General features: G+C 36.8%; 2 protein-coding genes across 10 annotated transcripts in view; one reads left to right on the forward strand and one right to left on the reverse strand.

Moving 5' to 3' along the window:
- Positions 1–10075, forward strand: part of LOC113051548 (myosin-binding protein C, cardiac-type-like) — a 30550-nt gene extending 20475 nt beyond the window's left edge. For 6 of the 9 annotated variants that reach the window (XM_026215403.1, XM_026215408.1, XM_026215406.1 and 3 more), the window contains 10 exons: positions 1493–1627; positions 2176–2343; positions 2755–2843; positions 3407–3602; positions 3794–3933; positions 6854–7013; positions 7186–7322; positions 7841–8027; positions 9216–9218; positions 9727–10075. In XM_026215403.1, coding sequence (XP_026071188.1) covers positions 1493–1627; positions 2176–2343; positions 2755–2843; positions 3407–3602; positions 3794–3933; positions 6854–7013; positions 7186–7322; positions 7841–8027; positions 9216–9218; positions 9727–9758 — 1247 coding nt within the window. In that variant the 3' untranslated portion in view covers positions 9759–10075. Of the gene's footprint in view, positions 1–1492; positions 1628–2175; positions 2344–2754; positions 2844–3406; positions 3603–3793; positions 3934–6853; positions 7014–7185; positions 7323–7840; positions 8028–9215; positions 9263–9726 lie in introns of all 9 variants that reach the window. The other 3 variants (XM_026215404.1, XM_026215410.1, XM_026215405.1) reach the window with 2 other exon arrangements.
- Positions 10076–12670: 2595 nt separating this feature from the next.
- On the reverse strand, positions 12671–21184 carry LOC113051550 (protein lin-7 homolog C-like). Its single transcript, XM_026215412.1, has 6 exons — positions 21032–21184; positions 19946–20064; positions 16828–16899; positions 15985–16194; positions 15419–15582; positions 12671–13177 (listed from the first exon to the last, which is right to left on the reverse strand). Exons 1-6 carry the CDS (start codon positions 21066–21068, stop codon positions 13102–13104), a joined length of 678 nt encoding a protein of 225 aa, XP_026071197.1. The 5' UTR covers positions 21069–21184; the 3' UTR covers positions 12671–13101.
- Between the last annotated feature and the right edge of the window lie 561 nt (positions 21185–21745).

Here is a 21745-nt window from a genome sequence, read left to right on the forward strand (position 1 = left end):
TCATTGTCCTTAACTTATTTCAAGAATACACCATAGAGTGGCATAAAACCTAAACCAGTTTGATAACAATAGGTATTGTATTAAGCTTGGGTATTGATATGCTTAACTTGGAGCATGTAGCATGTCTGCTTGTTAAGTCTGAAGTCACTGTTTCCGGGTCCAAATCAGATGCCAAAAGCAAATAACAAATGGTGCTAATATATACTTACAGTGTGTTGTACTACCAAAAAAAAAAAATCACAAACCTAACCTTTATTGCCATTTTAAAATCTCAATTATTTAGACAGTGATTCATCTCTTGTGAATCATTAAAATTTTGTTGTCTGGGATGTCTTGAGCCCGGAAACTATGGTATAGATTGTGCATTTTTTAAATCTTAGCTTTATATGAATAAACCGCGCTCATAAATAGCTGTTGAGCATTCTCAATAGAAACAAGTAGAGACTTGGACCCGGAAACATTACTTACGTCATGATTTAACAAATTGACATTAATGTCATTGTGTGTATGGTTGCATATAAAGATTAGTGAAATGTTGCAGGCAAAAAACATTAAAATGTCAGTAGTGTAGTGTTGAATAAAGCACAGTTTACACAGAAGTTACTTCCAAACCCAGCAGTGTTCTGTTCGTCAATGTGGCAAAATTGGATCTTAAATTCGATGCAAAATCTGTTTGTGGAAATCTTTTGCTCTCATTTACGATTGCTAATTCCTAATGAAATAACTTGGTTTCAACATGAACATTTACAGAAGAACAGTAAATGTGATGAATGCACCTTAAGGACTGAATAAGTACAACAAGGCAACGCCTGCTCATTTTACACTGTTTATTCCTATTGGCCTCATATTTAGAGCAATAAACAGTTGTTTGTAGGAAAAGTAATTGAGTAATCTTTCCACTCTAGATAACTCTTGGCTAGATATGAATAGATGTTCTTGGATTTGCTGCAAGTTCACAGTCTTCATAAAAACACAGCTCGACCTGGGCATGTCATTGCCGCTTAAATATGGCACAAATATTTTAGACTGAAGCTTGCTTGCAAATCACAGCAGACAGCATGTATATCTTCAAGAGGCCCTTTTCACCACTGCACAAGTTAAACCCAGTTGGTTATTCTTGTCAGTAGTGAAAGGCTCTCTGTGAAGGAAGTCTCAAAGGTAAGTGGTCACAAGACTGAGGTTGCTTCCATAGTTTCCATGGCTGGTTAGTTTAGTGACAACAGTATGCTCTTCTCATATTGTTCAGTGAGACTTTACTGGAAACAACAGTGACAAGTCCAGCCATGTATTAAACAGTCTTCAGTACTTACTCTGATGGCTTAGTCACAGTATATAAGTGTAATATAGCAAATGTTGCACTTAAAATACATCATACGCACAAGGCTTTCCTTGCTGTCAGCCGACAAAGCTCATCTCCAATACATCAGTTTACCCAAGCAATTGTACTTGAACAAAACTTTATACAAGAAGATATTTGACTTCCTGTCCACAGCTCCTACCAGTGAACCTACTGGCCTGTGTGTGGAGGACATCAGTGATACCACCATCTCTCTGAAATGGAGGGCTCCAGAAAGAATAGGCTCAGCTGAGCTTGAAGGCTATGGGGTGGAGTACTGCAAGGAAGGCTGTAAGTGTGTTTCTTTGAATATGGGATGGTTTAAAGATTAATATGTTTGACAGAATGGTTTTAAAGAGTGTACACTATTCCTGGTATATGTAAGAAAAAATATATATATATATATATATATATATATATATATATATATATATATATATATATATATATATATATATATATATATATATATATATATATTTTTTTTTTTTTTTTTTTTTTTACGTTTTTGTCTCTTATTTTGACCAAGGCTACATTAACTGTTTTCTATTCATATATTTAAACATGTAATTTATTCCTGTGATGGCAAAGCTTTTTCAGCAGCTATTACTCCAGTCCTCAGTGATCTTTCAGAAATCATTTTAAAATGCTGATTTGTTGCTCAAGGAGCAAGAATCAATTTTCTTACAAAAAAGTTGCACCGATCCCAACCTTTTGAGCATTAGTGTAGCTCTAGCAATTCAGGTGTACAATATTTGATTTTTAACTGCTATCTCTAAGTACTATTCAGAATAAATCCTCAATGTTCTGTGTCTAAACCCTTTATTTCATCTTTATAGCTGATGAATGGATCCCTGCATTTAAGGGTCTCACAGACAGGACCTCTGTGATCATCCGTGACCTGCCAACCGGAGAGAAGATGCAGTTCCGCGTAAGGGCGTATAACATGGCGGGCCCAAGCCCTCCTGCCACACTGCAACAAGCAGTCACCATCCGTGAAATCATGCGTGAGTTACACAAATAATATTTTTTGAATGTTACGATTTTAGGAAAGGGTTTTGCACAGTGTGGACAGCTAGAGATTCAAATGTATTGGCTTTTTGTCTTCTAGATCATAGGTTCCCAACCACATTCCTGGAGCCTCCCAACACACCTGATTCAGATCATCAGCTCATTTAGAAACTCCAAGACCTGTAATAGGTGTGTCAGACAAAGAAGAGGAATGTGGCTTCAGGAAAGTGGTTGGGAACTACTGCTCTAAATTGTGTTGTGTTAATGCCTCATGGTACAGATGAATCTACCTGATAATAGAATGAAACTAGGCTTATTAATGCTGATGTTCAGGCAAATAGCTTTATTTTTAAGTGGATATCCATCCATCCATCACCATGTGAATCCTTTGCATTCTGTTATTGCAGAGCGACCCAAAATCTGGGTACCCCGTAACCTCCGCCAGACACTTATCAAGAAAGTAGGAGACATGATTAACCTGGTAATCCCCTTCCAGGTGAGATAAGTCATCCTTAAAATTGTGTTTGAAACGTGTACACCACTAGCAAAATGATGCTGTGCAACATGTGACTAATCCATGCAAACAAATTAGATTTGTTTCTTGGCAGGCATCCTGTGAGTCGTATGAAAAGATCCAGTAAAGTTCTGTATTATTTGTCGCAATATGAAACCATTGGCTGTCCTCTTTTGATGCAGACCTTGACCTCCAACATTTTCCATCAGCCAGAGCTTCAGTGTTTGGCTAGACTGTAGCTTGTCCACTTGTTTGTTTACAGAACCCAGTTTGTGAAACATTGATCTTCATCCTCTCACTCTATAAATACTCTGAGCTCTATGGCTGAAATTCAATGAGAGAGGATGCACACAGATGGTAGTCAATGACATGAGTCCGAACGGCATCTGTAACTCCCCTGTAGGGAACTATAGTGGCCAAAAACATATATCCATCTCTATCTGTTTGTCCACTCATATAAGTACATTTTATTTGTTTCTTGTCCGTAATACAAATAAAAACCAATGAGATGTATCGACTCATTCTTCACTCACCTCACTTTTAAGGGTAAACCACGGCCTCAAGTGACCTGGACAAAGAACGATGAGCCTCTGGACCCTAAGCAGGTCAGCATACGAAACAGCGACACTGATACCATCCTCTTCATCAGGAGATCTGAGAGAAAGGATTCTGGGAAATATGATGTTCAAGTGCAAATTGAGAATGTGGAGGACAGGGCCAGTGTGAATATACAGATTGTTGGTGAGTTACTAGACCATACACCGTAAGTTTAACCTGACTAGATTTGTCACAATTGTGCAAGAATAACATCTAGGAATTACACTCAGTATTCATAGTTTGGAGTAACAGAAGGTGTTATCTTATGTACAATACAAGTTTGTTTGATTGCATCAGTAAACATCCAAACACAATTTGTTCTTTTCTAATGTCAGACCTGCCAGGCCCACCCCAAAATTTAAAGGTGGTAGATGTTTGGGGCTTCAACGTTGCCCTGGAGTGGAAACCACCCAAGGATGATGGCAACTGCGACATCACAGGCTACAACATCCAGAAGGCTGATAAGAAAACCATGGTAAACTTACACTTACAAATTTGGGCTTTTGCTAAAATAGAGAATTATTTATTTTGTTTTATTTAATTTCCTGTCTCTTTGACAGAGTCATACTGTACGTATGAACTGTTATAGTACATATGCCAGGCACTGTTAGTAATCAAAGTCGGGCTCACAGAGAGAATTTGAGAGAAAGAGAAAGAGTTAGTGTTTAGATAAACCTCCCTGTGTTGCCATTGTCTACAGCAGCTAGGCTTGTGATCACTGTAATTGACAGTGGTGTAGTGCAGTGCTACACGGCATATACCCACTTCTTTATCAGTCAGCATTGCGTACACCCACTTCTAAATCACCTCTGATGCGCATCATTCAGTATTATTGTCCTGCTTTAGCCAAAACCATGACAGTCCAGCACATGAGTAGCTAATCCAATCACATAAATGTAAGTATTCCCTAAAAACACCTAAGACAGTGATGCGGTCAGGAACATATTTCCCTTGAAATATGATTACGCCTGTGCTTGCTCTGTCCTTCACCCCAATCAGTATTCAACTACAACATCAAATGAAGACATCAGCCAAGATGAGCACTTTTTAATAACAGGACCTTGTAAATTATGTTAATAACATATGTCAGGGTTCGAAATTATCATGTCACTGTGTGGCATGGGAGAGACAGTCACACATTGGCATAGAGCTGCACAATTCTTTATAAAACACATTTTCTGTGGCTAATATTGATTTCATAATGATGCTTACTCCATGAAGTCAAGCAGCAGAAGTTAAGTGACAATGTGCAAATACTACTGGCCTACTTTGGAGTCTTACGTGTCACTGTTTAAAACAAATGGCCTTCATCCTTTGCTGGGCCACTTTAAAAAAAAATTGTTGCCATAGATTAAGAGTATACCCTCTTCTCCAGGTACCACTACTGTACACTCCTGGTAACTGAGTAATGTATGTGCACTATTCATTAGTGGCACGGCATTGCAGCGAGACTGAGTTTATAGCCTCTCTTGTGACGTACAGTTGGCCAGTGGCACTGAATTGTGAGCCAAGGGAACAGCATCCAGAACATCTAGTACCCACCAAAGCTCCAAAATGACCCTTGCTGCACACCAAACTGGAGCACCTGTGCCCACTTCAGTGCAAGCATGCTGAAATCTTAGCCTACGGCCTTGCTCTGATTTAAGTGCTGTCATTATAGTGCTCTCTTTACCCCTTTGTACTCTTGAGCCACTAAGGTTAGTGGCTAAATAAAAAGCACCCGGTTTAGGTTTCATTGTTACTAGAGCTAGTCCTGTGTCCAGAGCAGTAGGCAGGAAGACACCGGATTATCAGGTTTCACAAGACAATCTCAATCAGAAATCGGAGATGCTCTGCTGCTAAATATAAAAGCACTTTAGGCTACAGGCTTCGGGGCACATCCATGAGCGGACCATTTACCTGCTTCAACATATACTGCTCCCAAAGACATGCTGTAGTAAAGACACTTTGGCTTAATACACGTGCTATGCAATCCTGCAGCGTTTTCCCCCATTGCCTATAACAATGGACAATGATTTTAAAGTGGTATAGTCAGAAATCTGAGAACCACACTACAGTGTTCTAGATTAGCAAGGAAAAGTGGTGACATAGTTCCCACATACTGTTTCCTGGTGACCATATGAACAAGTGGTTCAAAATAGAAAAATCTAAGCAAACAAACATAAATAATATAAAGAATTTAGGTTTATGCTTAAAAATATATAATGTAATTTTGCCTTCAGATAAATTGATCCTTCTTAACACATTTTTTGTGCCTATATTTGTAAATGAACTAACACATAGGCTATATTACTTTGTTGATGAGAGGCTGAGCACAGACATTTATTCACTGATCAGAGCGAGAGCGTCGCGAAATGTCACAAAAGAAGTGTGTTTTTGGTTGCCAGGGCAAGACAACCCTGCACAGATTACCAAAGAAAAAACAGCATTAAGGGACCAGTGGATGGAGTTTATTTTTACAGAGCATCAATGGAGTTGTGCAAGTGTTTGTGTTTGTTCCCCTGCATTTCGAAGATGCTTGTTTTACAAACAAAGCCCAGTTTGACGCCGGATTTGCGTATCGTTTATTTCTTAAGGATGATGCAGTCCCAACGAAAAAGGGTCACGATCGTGTGTAGGAACCGCAGGCGGTGAGTAAAACTGCTTCAAATATCTCTGTCTCCTTGTTAGTGCGTCCGCCTCCCATTGGAGACCCGGGTTCGTGCCCCGCTCGGAGCGAGTCGTTGCTGATGCTGCTCTCGTTCAGTTTCAGCCTCGGGATCTTATTCTGGATCATAAAAATACGCTGAATCTGACTATTAGCCATGGTTTGTTTTGGATGATGGTTTTTCCTCAAGGTAATGTCACAGCTGCCAAACGCTCTCAACACAAAAGCCTACTGGCGCTCGTGATTCTTTAGCTCCGCCCACAAGTCACGCCTCCAGTCGGTCGTGTTTTTCTGGGAAAAAATCGGTACAGACTATCTTTCTCTTATGAATATAATAAAACTAAAGACTTTTTGGAGTTATGAAGGATGCAGTACTACTCTATAGGTACTCAAGATTAACAGGATATTGAGTGAAAACGAGCATTTCACCCCCCCTTTAAACTGTATTATAGACAGCCCAAATAAACATGAAACTTGACCAATAATTACAATAAATTAATATGTGATTAAAAACATCCACAAAGTCATACATTTTAAATACACTACATTCAGTATTTTTTTTTATGCTTTTGAAATAAGTCGCTTACAAAGACTTTATTTAATAAAAAACAGTAAAAAAAACGGTTGTAATTTTATCATTTTTAGTTTAAAAATAAATCTTTGCTATTTTAATATATATTATAATGTAATATATTCCTGTGATTGCGTATATGTGACTACGTTTGTGTGGTTTTTCTCTTCCTTGCAGGAATGGTACACTGTGTTTGAGCAGTATCGGCGCACTAACTGTGTGGTTTCGGACCTGATCATGGGAAATGAGTACGTGTTTCGTGTGTATGCAATGAATATGGTGGGTCTGAGTCCAGAGCCTTGCCTCTCCAAAGACAGTGCCTACATCCAGAAAACAGGTGATTTTGCCTATATACTAGATTATCATGCCTGCTCTGTCTGCTCACAAATAAACAGTTTAAATGGCAAGAGCATTCCTGCAAAAAAAAATTGGCAGTTAGGCTGCCTGTATTTAAAGTCTTTAAAATTCCCATGTGACTCCCCTGATATAGGTTTCGGTTTTCTTTACAGGCATTATGTACAAGCCTCCTTCCTACAAAGAGCATGATTTCTCTGAGGCCCCCAAGTTCACACATCCTCTTGTGAGTCGCTCAGTTATTGCTGGATACAGTGCTACACTCAGCTGCTCCGTACGAGGCATCCCTAAGGTGAGCACATGTGAACTCAATATCAAAGGCCACGCACTATACAGTAGAGCTGCAGTATGAAACAGAAACATCACACTCATTTATGCTTGTTCAGCAATTCTAGAGAATAAAAGTCTGAATTGTAAGATAAAAATGTCACTGATGGGGTCAGCATTACAATTCATCCCAAAGGTCCTCACTTTGTTCACAGGGATATTGTGATACTGAAACAGACAAAAAAGGCCCAACCAGCTAGCACTTTTAAGAGTTCAAATTAGTTTATTTTTGCGATATATATATATATATATATATATTAATAAGTACTACATCCGCAAAAATAAACTACTTCGAACTCTTATAAGTGCTAGCTGGTTGGGCCTTTTCTGGCTGTTTCAGACAGAAAATATTTATTGGCTTCATTTATTGGCTTCATTTTGTTTTATACATAATTCCGATAAAAGCATTACAAATTATTGTCTATCATATCAATGCTTATGTAAGGAAATTGTAAAGATATTTACTTTCAATGTTTTGTGCAGCCTAAAATTACATGGTACAAAAATAAGATGGACATTTCAAACGAGGCCAAGTACCGTATGTTCAGCAATCAGGGTGTGCTGACTCTGGAGATCCGCAAGCCGTGTCCGTTTGATGGAGGTGTGTACATGTGTAAGGCGATCAATGACAGTGGAGAAGACGTCGTAGAATGCAAACTGGAAGTGCGCCGTAAGTACATGCCTCTAACTCAAGAGTTACTGAGAGATTTGCTTAGTAACAGTTGATAATAAAATTGTAAACTTAAAATGTAATTTGTCTCTCAATCAAAATCTTATTATTATTATTTTTTTGATGGCAAAGCTTAATTTTCAGCAGGCATTACTCCAGTCTTCCATGTCACATGATCCTCCATAAATCATTCTAATATGCTGATTTGGTGATCTAAAACATTTATTGTTATTATCATCATGTTGAAAACAGTTGTGCTGCTTAAAGGGATGCTTCACCCCGAAAACTAAATTCTGCCATCAGTTACTCACCATCAAGTTATTCCAAACCAGCAGTTTCTTTCTTCTGCCAAATACAAAAGAAGATATTTTGAAGAATGTTGGCAAGCAAAAAGTTCTCAAGTTATTCCAAACCAGCAGTTTCTTTCTTCTGCTAAATACAAAAGAAGATATTTTGAAGAATTTTGGCAAGCAAACAGTTGATGGTCCCCATTTACCTCAATAACATTTTTCTATACTATTGAAGTCAATGGGGACAAGCAACTGTTTTGTTAGCCACATTTTACACTTACTGAGTCTAAACTTTTGAATGATAGTGTACCTATATTTATGGTGAAAAAAAAGCTAAGTTACTTTTTTATATATTCATTTGATAGTTTTAATTTTCAATATACTAGGCCCTGGGTTTTTTTTTATTTTTTTTATGGTATTCCACTAAAACATGATGCTAATAGTCAAATGAGATGTTGTAGGAGGGGACCATAATCAGTGGTGTCCCATATGAATGAAACTTACCTGAATGACCACCGAACATAAGATAACACTCTTATATTATGATCGAATGAAAGATATATGCTGAGACATAGATCAAAGACATAGATACAGCCATCCATACTTCTGGCTGTATTAGCCTTTTATTTTATGACTCCGCTATGATTAAAGAAAAATATTCTAGAATGCCACTTTTACTTCAGACTAAATTAAGAAACATACATGTCTTGGCATAAATCGAATACTTCATTTTGTTTAATAACTGTTGGGTTGGATTGGACATAGAAGTGCATTTGTTCCAAAGTTCCAAAATGGATCTCTTTCCAGTGATCCATGATTTCTGTTGTGTGTCACACTTTAATACTTCCTCCTTACCTCCTGTTTCCCTTCACATTCGCTACCGACCTCACTCCCTCAGAACGTGAGTAAACAGTAAGCGCAGGTTTGCTCTGTGTGAAATCCAAGGTAAGCATGACGGTGCCCCATGTGTTGCCATTACACCCACACTTCCTGCACTCTCACTAACAAAGCACTCCACCCTCTCAAGTCCAGCATGTCTGGGTGCTTCTCAATACTGAAATCAATCTTCTGAAAGGCATTGCATATCTAAACAATTTCAATGGATGCAATAACTCATAACAAACTACACTGGAGATTATCCGCTTCTATGTAATCATATTTAAAGAATAATTAATTTCAAATTAATACCAATAAAGTTTTATATGACTAAAATGAACAAAATAGGCTTGAGCACCGTTTTAAAGTGTAGTTTTGAAATGCATGCAGGCTTGCTGTAGGTCACTCAGCTGTGTATTTAAATATTTTGAACAGCAGTAAAGGTAACTTTAGATAATTCTACAGTGGTAGCCTTTTTTGCCCCTTGTAAATGCAGGATGTAATCTAATAATGGTTCTTTCACTTCATTGCAGCTCAAGTCACAAAAGAAGACAGCAAGAAATGAGAGACGGAACGGGTTTGGAGAAACTGTGACACTGTCCTCTTTCTGTCTTCTGTCCTGAAACTGATCCCATGACATGTCAATGATCAAATGACAGAGCAAAGAAATTTTTCATCGGTTTTCTTCATTTGCTTGTGCTCCCCTTTTCTCACTCACATCCCATGGTCTGTGCTTAGGTGTGATTTGCTTTTCATTATTCCTTGTGTTCATTTCTTGCTATTGTATTTAAGATTTATGCTGTAGGGTCTAGTGATTTCAGTATTTTCCTTCCACATGATGTTATGCAAAACATGCTAAATAAAGAGGTTTGTTGATGCTTATTGTCAGGTTTTCCTTTTAAATACTGTATTACATATTCCTCATTTGCACTCACATTTTGCACTTGCTTTTCCCCTACGCACAAATAATAATTCCATTGTTTGGTTCCAATCCTCTCCTAATTTCTAGAGATTTCTTTGACACAAGACACATCAAAATGCGTCATTCGTGCAGACGCTATTAATTGCCTAAGAAACCACAGTCACACAGAGAGCAGCAGACAGGTGGCTCTTAGTTTCCATACATCACCATGACGCACTCTCCCGTCTATACCAGCAAAGACACGACTATCAAATGCATTCTTTAAAGTCTCACGCAGTTCAAAGTATGTCCCAGCATCAACAGGCTGCTGGTATTAATGTAACAAAGCCCACTCAAAGTCCATCTGGAAGCGTCAACTCAGTGGTATTATCCGTGAGAGCAGAAAGCATGGCTGGCCATGAAATGTTTGAAATGATGCCCAGACATGCCATCATGGCCGAGGTGCCAGAATGACCGTGGATGATCTGCTCCATGTTGAAGTTTAGCAGCTGTGCTTCTGTCCTTGTGCACATGCATATTGCACATAAACTGGTTTTACGTGTTGTATGAAGTTAAAATAATGCAAATGCAGGGTAAGAGTTGTGGAAGTGTACATATGACTGCATGCGCAAGAGAAGCTTTCTAAAGGTTTAAATCATATTTCAAGAGTAAGAAAAAAATATTTGCAGCATTTTACTGTTTACTCATAATTATCATTCATTTACTGTGAAACTACAGCTTCATGCTAACCAATATGCCCATTGCATAATTCTGAGGGAGGGGCTTCATAGAACCAGGAACTGAACAGACCAGAATGGAAACAAGATGTGTAGAATAAAGTTAAATATGTGGAAAATAATGTTTAAAAAAAAAAAAAAAAAAAAAGCCTTGACCACGTTACATTGCACACCATTACACAATCAAGCTTTCGAAAAAATCGAATCAGCCACCCCTTTAACACAGAATGAACTAAATTAATTATTTGATGTACTAATTGATTTATGTAATTATTTTATTGTCTTCGTTAGAGCGGTCTATAAAAACCAGCAGACAAGAGTAGTGTTATCAGTCATTAGGAGGAGCTGGATTTAATTCGATCATAAACTCATTTTGTTATTTTTAAGGTATGATGTGATTTGTAGGTTGAAAGTACTGAATGTTAATAACTATAATAAAAAATAACTAGCCATCTGTGTTTAAGGGAAGTTATTTTTTGTTTAACTCACATCATTTGGCCAGAAGAATGCAGATCATATTTATTTTGCGTTCGCATGAAGCTACAGTTTCACAGTACATGAATGATACTTATGAGCAGGGTGCGATTTGTAAAAACGAAAAAAAAAAACGGAGGGGGGAGGGGTGTTTTGAAACATTTTAATTCATAAAAATAAATAATGATAACTTGAACTAGATGACGTCATGCGCTAATTAGCATATTTATGACGTAAGTGCGTCGTATTGTATTGCCTCCCTATGCTCACATACTGAAATTTAATTTAGCCATTTAATTTAATTCTCAATAAAACTGTTTTTATTACTATATTTGAAGGTTTCTGTTGTCAGACAATGGAATTAATATTATAATGACAAACACGGTCCACTACATAACCAGCTCTCAAACATTAATCTGTACTAATGAAACCAAATACATTTACTCAGAGCCAGCCAATGTTTTGGCTGCTTTTTCTGACGCTTGAAACGCGATTTACAAAGCTTCTCTTGGGCATGCAGTCTTGCGTACACTTCCACAACCCTTACCTTGCATTTGAAAATCTTTTAGGCATTATTTTTCCCTCATAGTATTGCCAAAATATTACAAAACATATGTGGAATGTGGAAGTAATTGTATTATTATTATTAAATGTAACACTTTTTACATTTTTTAATCCATCGTTTTAAAAACTAATCCAACCTTTATTAAATATTTTTTCAATGGAGCTTTTGACCAGATGTACACGATTGGTAAACGTTGTACAAAAATTGGAGATGACGAAGACTTGAGGATGCATTTGAATGACAGATCCATTCATTAATACGGTCAGCGGGCTGATATTTCTTCATCAACACAGTCAAATTCTCTTGGTGGATTGTTTTTATATTACATGTTATTAATCAGTAAGGCTTTCAGTGTCGGTGACATGCGGGCTCTGTCTTAAAGATGTAACCTAAGACAGAGGGAACACAGTCGATGACAACACTGACAAGAAACTAAATTGGGCTGACAAATCCCTTAAGTGTTCATTGGTCTGGGAGTATGTTCCATTACATTATGACACATGACAGATGTATGCAAATGTTTTGACTGTGTTGCTTGTTTCCGGTTACTGAGGGTTTATATAAGATTGTTGATCATTTTTGTTTATCTAAATTGTGCAAAGAGACTGAGACCAGCAAACTATTGTAACTGTGCTGTCCTGCAGCGCCCTCTGGTGTTTAGGTAAATGCGTGCTAGTTTGGTTAAACGATGCAACAGCATGTGAATAAAAATTACTTTTTTTTTTCTTTTCTAAAAACGTATTATCTAGCTTTCCCTCAAGCACACGCAAGGAAGGAAAAAACGAAGCACACACAAAAGATTTATACCCACAGTATATTTAAACTCTGTATCCTCAAAACATATCACTTTGATCAGTCTTTATACATCCCCATTAATGTAACACAATACAGCAGGACAATACAGAAATGTCAAACAAATACAACAAACTAACAGTTTTTAAAAACAAAACAAAAAAAAACAATCCAAACTAGCTGACCAGACACTGAAACAGCTCCCAGAATGGATGCAAATTTGGTCTCGTTACCTGAATTACAGGGAGAATGTGGTCAGGGTAAATCACTACAAAGCTTTCTTGAAAAAAAAAAGAAGAAGAAGAAAAAAAAAAAACTTTATCAAAAGGGGTTAAATATCAACAGAAAAAGGTTATAAAAATATTTAGTCAGCCCCCCGTGGACAAATCCAAGTATGAATGGGGAGTGAGTAACCTGTCTGAGATGATGATGAAACGGATCATGTCTCATTATTGCTCTTGTGATTCATGATGCTTCCAAATTCATGATATTGTTGCCAGAGCCAACCTGAGCACCTTACACACCACAGAAAGAAAAGAAAATCACTTGATTCTTCTTTTTCGTCAATAACACAAATGATTCCTCAATGCAAGACATCAGACCTCCCTTTTATCTCTCACCCCCAAAACACCTACGTATCTCACAGCTCAGGGTGAGTCATGGGCCTCTAGAATTAGACACGTTCAATATTTTATGAGAGACTGAGAAAAATAGATTGTTTTTTTTCCAAGTTTGTCAGATACTGAAAATACCTGCACTTGAGGTTAAAAATACATAAAGCGTGTTGCATTTTTTTAACATGTGAAAAGGAGTACAAAGAGGTTCAAAGTACAGTGTGAAAACTACTTTTATAATATGAATCTTGACAAATCAGGATTAAAAATATATATAGCAATAAAAAAAATATCAAATAAGTCCTTAAAATTTGGCTGTAACATCAAGTAGATGTTGAATCTAAAGTAATGAATGTAACGGGACTGCATTTTTAGCCAGTAAAATATCTGGAGAAGATCTGATAAAATCTCAGCTCGAGATGTGCATCGCTTTCCCTGCAGACATTGCTATGTGTGAATTAATTCCTGACTTTCAGAAGAAAAAAAATAAATAAATGAATGAAAAAATGAAAATGACAGCACCAATTAATAATTTCTCTTGAGCTTCGTTAAGACAGGTCTCATATAATGAATGGTGAATAAAGACGGTATTCTTAAACATTCGTTTATGCATTCATTGCTGTTTTGCTAGCATTATGCTCAGTTGCTACCTCGTGATATGCTAATATAAGCATTTAAGTGAACGGCTTCTGAAACATGATGCAGATCTTTGTAATGATCAGCTTGAACTGGGTGAAACATATGGACCCACAGCTGACTGAAAGCCAAGTGCCACATTAACATTCAGAAAGTGTTAGGAAACAACAGACGATACAACAGCCATAAAACAATTAAATTCCCCCTATGGTTTTAAACTTAGTGTTTCTGCTGTGAGGATTGAAATTACATTTCTAATTTCCACAAACAACAACTGGAACGCAAGCCTGAATAAGAGCTAGGTGACTGCTTCATTGTGTGCTTTAAGGGGCATACGCTAAAAAAAAGTGTTTTATTTTCGATTCATTTTCTATTTATCTAACGCCCAAACAGTGCCACAAGCATCTCCTCTGAACTGATGTTTGGGTGAATGATTCATAAACACTCCATTCACATATTTTCCATCAAAAGCTGAATGTTTAAATGGAGTAATCAGGAGTGTATGTAAAATGTTTTGTGGCTCTAAAAGAGTCTAAACAAACCCAAACAGTTCAATAATCTTGTTGATAAAAGTTGATATTGAACTGATTTGCCAGTTAATGTAGATTTTCACAGCATTTTTTCCCCCACAGATTCACGAAAGAGAGAAAAAAAAAGTCAGTTTGTACTGTAAACATTATGTGAACAGTCAATCAGTTTGACGAACGTTTCAAGCGATATTAGTGTGCCATTATTTTGGTATAGGAGTATATTTACTGCTGAACAGAAAAAAAAAACAGCAGTACTAATGGGACACTTGTGTCACCGCTCTGCCATTTATCTCTCTAGAGACTCAAAATTAGATCGTTTTTTTATTTTTCTCTGGTAGACTTTTCCTTTTTCTGTGGGAAAACAGTGAGAATAGCACATGATAATACATCATAAAACCTTCATGGTATACTGTTACTGAGATGATGAAACTTACAGTCATTTAGCATTTTAACAAGGTGGTAGTGTTCACTCATTTTGTGCTTAGACCATAAAACACAGCCTACGTTGTGACATAGTGGAGGCTGCAGACCTTTTTTTTTTTTTGTGTAAATCTCTTGAGGCACTTTTTTGACATTTTCATTCAGACGACCCCAGGAGTTGAACATTTCAATGGTCCCCTTGCATATCTAACTAATCAACAAATCAACATCCCAAATGACAGTACATTCATTGTAATGCACCAGGTGTGCATGTGTGTGTGAGATGTCTACATGACAACATCCAGAGCCAATGTAGTAGTGTTCATGCTATGAGAAAGAAGTGTGTGAAAAGACTGTTAAAAAACCGTTGAGGAGGTGAGGATTTAGAAAATTTTCACAAAAAGGAGTGCCAAACATGTGGCTAATCCCTGGCTGGAGAAAGAGGGTGAGTGAGTGTGAATGAGGAAGACAGATGGCAGAAGAATTAAAGACAGAGAGAGAGAGAGAGAGAGAGAGAGAGATGGGAGGGGCAGAGGGCTCAGGCAAGATGGCCTACTGGGGGAAGTTGTTCTGTTGCCGGCGTTTGGCAGACCTCAGCTTCTCAAAGCGCGACTCCATCTCTTCCAGGACCTTAGGGGTGTACCGTACCACCAGCTTCACTGTACCCTGAGCGGCCTTCAGCAGCTCCACAGCTTTCTCATGGTGCTCTCCTTCTACACTCTGAAAGACAGAACAAGTTTACATGCATTTTACATGTTCAATTTCAGCTGAAAAAAAGCAATTATTATTATTTAAAAAAAATTTAAATGTCATTTAAATGCTTTAGTACTACTGAAATCACACAAGTGTTCAAGATGATGCAATTACAGCTTGACTTTATTCAGCTAACATATTCAATTAAATGTATGCATTTAGCAGACGCTTTTATCCAAAGCAACTTACAGTAGATTCAGGCTATCAATTTTTACCCATCATATGCATAATATGCATAACATATGCATCAAACGTTCTTCTATTATCTATTATCAAATAGATTTCAAATAGTCAAAATAAAACGTATTATGAAATATTTTAAATTATTTGTGCCTGTTAATGTGCAGGATGCTATAGCTATGTCCATACCACTCCATTAACGGACAGCAGCTGGTCTCCTCTCTTCAGGCCACCGTGCCGATCTGCGATGCCTCCAGGAATGATGCGGGAGATGTAGATGGGCGAGTTTTGTTCCTTCCCACCCATGATGTTGAACCCCAGTCCTTCCTCTGTTTTAGGGAGCTCTACCACACGTGGGTGAGAATGACCCTCGCTGGCTGCAAATGCAGCCACTGTAGCCTGGAAATGAAGTGAAAATGGTCAGAAATCAGACACTTGTGAACACAATTTATTAGGCTTGTGCAAAATGTTATAAATGTGCTTATACAGCATATATATAAAACTGTTCTCCCAAAATACTAAGCAGAACAACAGTCAATATTGATATTCTTAAGGAATGTTTTTGTTCATATTAGAATGAGGACCATCTTTTAATGCTTAATTGAGCAGCTCTTCTGAAGACTGGTGTAAAGGCTACTGAAAATTCAGCTTTGCCATGACAGATGGTATATTATAATATATTGGGTATATTGTTCAAATAAAAGCAGCCTTGGTGAGGTTAAAAAAAAAAAAAATTCAACATTTTTTTTCGTAGAATATATGTACATTATCTAAAGATGACATTTTATGATATTTATGTATTTCTTCATATAATAAAATACATCCAAAAAAGTATGAATGGCCACATGCCACAAATAAGATGCTCATATATTTTTAGGCCAGGAGTCTGGTGTTAAAGAAGGCATTACAACCAAGCCAATCAAGTAATGAGATTAACTGTCAGACAATGTTCATGCTAAAAATAGTTCGCAGAATACTGTTAGTTACAGAAACAATTCTGTCGATTTAATTAAAAGAAATACAGAGACTTGCCTTTGCTGTTGCATTTGCCCTCACTTCTGGGCTGCTATTTATGTCCACGGTCTCGTACACATGCTCATATACCTGAAAATGACAGAACACTGTGTGAATTACACAAACACACAAACACAGTACAAGACAAGTACAACCTCTACGGTCTTAAACAACCATGTAAATGAAAACAGATGTACAATTTAAACCAGATTTCCAGAACCTGAGGCAGTTTCCAAGATCCATTTAGTTTAGACACAACTAAATGACTTGTGAATCATAATTCACCCTTGAAAAGCGGTTTAAATTCGTCACATTAGTCTGTATCAGATCTTCAGTAAACAGTCACCAGTAAAAAGCAAGTGTGCCTTAAACAAGCAGTAATTAGTGAGTGGAATGCCACACCATTAAGAGGATGTTGTATCAAATCAATCTCTTTACATGGCTTGCTTCTGATGCTTTGGCAGTGGTAAACCACTATTTCAGCTTTTATTTAGGGCCATTATTATACATCCACTACACTGCCTCAGCATTCAACTCCGAGTCATGCATGTTTATCTGAGAATCAAGCAAGCATTCAGAGGTTCAGTGCAAAGTGTAAATGTTTAAGAGACAAAGCTGTCGAGTTACCAATCAAATATTTTGCGCATTTTATCACAAAAGGTACCACACTTAACTCAAGCACCATCACATGCAACTGCCCAAACAAGAATTTCCAGAGGAAACATGGGTGGCCTTAGAGTCACAAAACATGCAAACAAGAATTTACAAGAATTTTGAATTCGGAAAGAGACAGAACACACACAACATGTTCTACAGAGCCACTAAAGGGAGATGGATAACCACTTGCTAGCGTTTACCGGTTATATTACAGTACATACAATTTCAATTACTACATAAACAGTAAGAAGAAATGACTGAGGACATGGTTTGCAGGTCCTGAACACCACTGACAAAAATCTATTCCTGTGAAATGTGTAGTAATTAGCATATACACAGAGAATGTGTGGTCACGAAATACTCACTGCATTTATGTTACATTAGATTTCTAATTTATATCAATGTTATTTTTTTAAGCTTTTTCTTTCTAGATAAAAAAAAAAAAGTCATATTAGAATGATTTCTAAAGGATTGTGATTTCTGACCCCGAAGACTGGAGTAAAGACATTATTCCTGTTATGACAAAGATTAATTTTCTGAATTTGAAATGACCTTTGTCATGGCTCAAATTTAATCATTAAAAATAGTCATTTAATAATACTGCAACATGTAATATTTAGCATATCTTAAAATGAGATGTTAAAATGTAATATTTTAATATTTGCATAGAATGTATAGATTTTTTTTAATATAGAGATTTTTATTATGTTTATCTTATCAGTGCATCCCTACAAATAAATAAACAGTGACAAGTTTATTTATTTGTAGGGATGCACTGATAAGATAAACATAATAAAAATAATAATATAATATACATATAATATGTATACATACACACACACACACACACTCTCTTAGATTGTTGCTAAAAATTGAAAATACTTTTTATGATGGAGTGAATCATTTCAGATGAGTTCTTAGATTTGCAGACAGTATCAGGAGTAGGATAATTTTCCTTTATTCAAATAAAAAAAAAGAAAGAAACCCATGCAAAGAAATCTTTCCACAAATCCAAGGCTCTCACGCAAGGCAGAGAATTTCTGCTGTGAGCATCACTTGCGCTGAGACTTCTGATTCTTCAGTAAGCGCGACAGATGACCAAGCAGCAGGGAGGAGACCAGACAAGTGCCAACAGTCTTAGATTCACTACATGGCCACCAGAACACTACAGCTACAGAGTTTTATACCCAGCCTGAAACAGACAAATGGACTGATGCTATTTGTAGACATAAGAATCAATATTCAGCATCCAGTCCTTTTTCTCAACAATAACTACCCAAGTACTACACTAATGAGCACTTTGTCACAAGCATGAAGGCAATTTCAGTCTTAACGAATTGAGTGGAAAAGGGAGACGGGGGGTTGTGAGCATGAAGTAACATCCGTCTGCTTTATTTTCTTCTTTTGGTCTGTCGTTTTTTGGTAGTTTCATCAAACATTGTTGTTGTTTTTTCCTCTAGCATTATTCACTATGTTCATTGCATTTTTTAAGACAATGGGTCTCATTCATTAATAGTTGTGTGAATTGTTTCATATTAGTATGCACAGGGGAAGCTCTAACAGGAAGAAAAAACAACCGGACTGACATGAACTTGCTTTTAAACGTGTTCTAATGTTGATGAATTTTGAGTATTATAAACGAGTAACCGTGTGCACAAGGTTGGTCATTTGCATAAAACATGCAAAAACCATCTCCATATAATGGCTTTCACACAACCGTTCATCACTCTCAGCCAACATGACGCTTTCTAAAGATGTACGCTGCTCAAAACCAGTTCAAACACAATTAACACCTTTTATACAGATCCAGATTACACACTCGCTTCATCCAGTATCTGCGTTGTTATAGAGAGAAACCTCACAGTTAAAGCTATTACAACTCTTTTTTTTTTTTTGCTCTTTCACTTCATATGGTGAAATCTATAAATGGGCTTGTTACTGGTATCAAGGTAAACAGCGATTTTGAACATTTGACTGTTTCTAAACCACTAACATTTTGCGTTTGACCGTTTTTCATGTCTCCGCGAAGACTGAAAGTGTAGGGATCCCTCAGGATGAGTGCAGTGTAGAGAGTAGCATGACCGTTCACAGATTTCAGCACAAATACCATTAGTAGCATTAAGTCTTGTTGTCCCAACTTTACACAAAGTATTGAGCAAAATGCCAGAGTACATCATACTATCAAAAATTAACTGTTTTGAAGCACAAATAAAGACACAAAGTTATCGTACCTTCACAAGCAATCTCTTCTGAATGTTCAATCTCTTATAATAACACAGTGTTGTAAAAGACACCCAAAATCATTATGGGCAACCAAAAAGCCTACAATTATGATCAATTTTTTAATGCACAATTACACTTAAATTACACACTTCAAAGTAATGTTTGTTTTTCCCCACTTTTTACAGTCATAAGTTAGAAGATTACAGAAGGACTTGTATTTTATTTGAATGCATGAATGTGGTGCTGGCACACTCACCTCGCGGACGGCATTACAGAACTCACTCTGTAAAACCCTCTGCAGCGCCTGCAGCTTCTGGGGAGGCACTTCCCCTGTCCTCTGGAGTTTGTCCAGCAGCTCAATGGCACGAGAAATGTCTGAAAAAGAACATGCAAAACCATGAGGGCAAGACCAAGGCCATGGATGATCATTTTCATCAATCAATTTAAACATGCTGTCATTGATTAAACACCTATGCCTGCTAAAAAAAAAAAAAAAAAACAAAAAAAAAAAAAACACAACATTAAATGGTTGTGTAAATATATCAGAATGTAATTATCTCTCAATTAAAATATAAATAGTAATAATAATAGCTTGCCTTAAATGCTGTATTTTTTATTATTATGCCACTGTGGTTTGCATGTACTGGTGTGAAATGTCTCTACAACTAATAAGGAATGTCATTTGTTAATCAACCTAAAAAAATAAAATAAATAGCTTCTAAAGGAAAGCCATGTTTGGTTCTCAGCTTCAGCCACAGTAATAGCTTATTCATTTAGATAATAAAGAATACGAATATCAAAATAACAGATGTAAAGAGCTCTGATCATATTAATCAACGCTTTTGATAATCTGTACGTTACTTGCCAACACTCATTCTTCAAAATATAAAGTCCCTTAAACTATTAGCTGGACTGCTAATAAGATGCTGGCTAGTCAGAATGTGACCGAAAGACTGTACTAAACCAGCAAAAATAGATCTAAAACCCTAATCTCTAATATTAACGCTGTCCTCGAGTGAGCATGCTAACAGTGCTCACAAAAGATTGCTGCTTCTGACAGCTAACGTTAAGTTAGCCTCGTGGTGTGCTTTCATTGAACGTAAACACGCCACTTTAACGACAGAAAAAAATGATTCAAACTTTAGAATGTATACGTTTTCATAGACGCCGTGGAATTTATTGAATTCTTCGAATCATTTGATACAATTAATGTCAGCTAACTCGCTGTCGTCCACTAATCCATCCTCATGAAGAGACAACGGGATGTTAAGAGCAAAAAGCGTGATTTACACAACCTCCTGCGCGTTAAATTCAACAGAAAGTGTTTCAGTGAGTGGCGTACCTCTTTCCAGACGAACAGATTCTCCTAGAGAGGCCATTTTAGCCCTGGATACAGAGTTAGCGTTTGGCGACAGCTCCAGCCTTAAGTCTCGGCTGCTGTGTTTGTTGTTATTAGCTAGCTGAGTTTAAGCGCTGTGGCCAATGCTAAGAGATTAAAAGGCGAATCAAGAACGTCATTCCTGCGTTGTTTCTGTGCAGTCACTTTACATAATCACGGACACTTTTTTTTTTTTACATGAGCAGCCCGAAGAAATATCATTTTATTGTATTATATATGATAATTAAGTATTTAAGCAAAAGGTACTGTAAGTCGTGCTATACTGCGAATATTATTACAAAAGGATAGGCTACTGTTTGGCACGACTTTATACAGTGGAATTTCTGTAAGCATTTTATATACGTTTTTACTTTACTATATTAGTGCAAATGTTCATGTAAATACTGTTTTATTAAGATAATTAATTTGGTGTCAATGAATTGGAGTGTTTTAGTCTCTATAGTTAACAGCGCAGTGCCATGATATGGTTTTGTGGATGGGTTTTAGATTATATGGTTTCATCATTTATTCTCTGTAACACATGTACAGATAAAGAAAACATTTAATTTCTATGTTTTTAATTAATATTATTATTATTTTTATTTATTATTATTATTTTATTTTTTAATTAAAGAACTCTATTTAGAGGATTCATCTACATATATGAGCCTTGGAATG

This window comes from Carassius auratus, chromosome 32 (assembly GCF_003368295.1).
Source record: "Carassius auratus strain Wakin chromosome 32, ASM336829v1, whole genome shotgun sequence".
Lineage (NCBI taxonomy): Eukaryota > Metazoa > Chordata > Actinopteri > Cypriniformes > Cyprinidae > Carassius > Carassius auratus.

Coding starts and splice junctions, on each gene's coding strand:
- LOC113051550 (XM_026215412.1), bottom strand. CDS start 21,068: ATGGCCTCTCTAGGAGAATCTGTTCGTCTGGAAAGAG. Junction 20,065..21,031: donor ATCTGTTCGTCTGGAAAGAG/GTACGCCACTCA, acceptor GTTCTTTTTCAG/ACATTTCTCGTGCCATTGAG. Junction 13,178..15,418: donor CAACAGAACAACTTCCCCCA/GTAGGCCATCTT, acceptor GTGGTGTGTAAG/GTGCTCAGGTTGGCTCTGGC.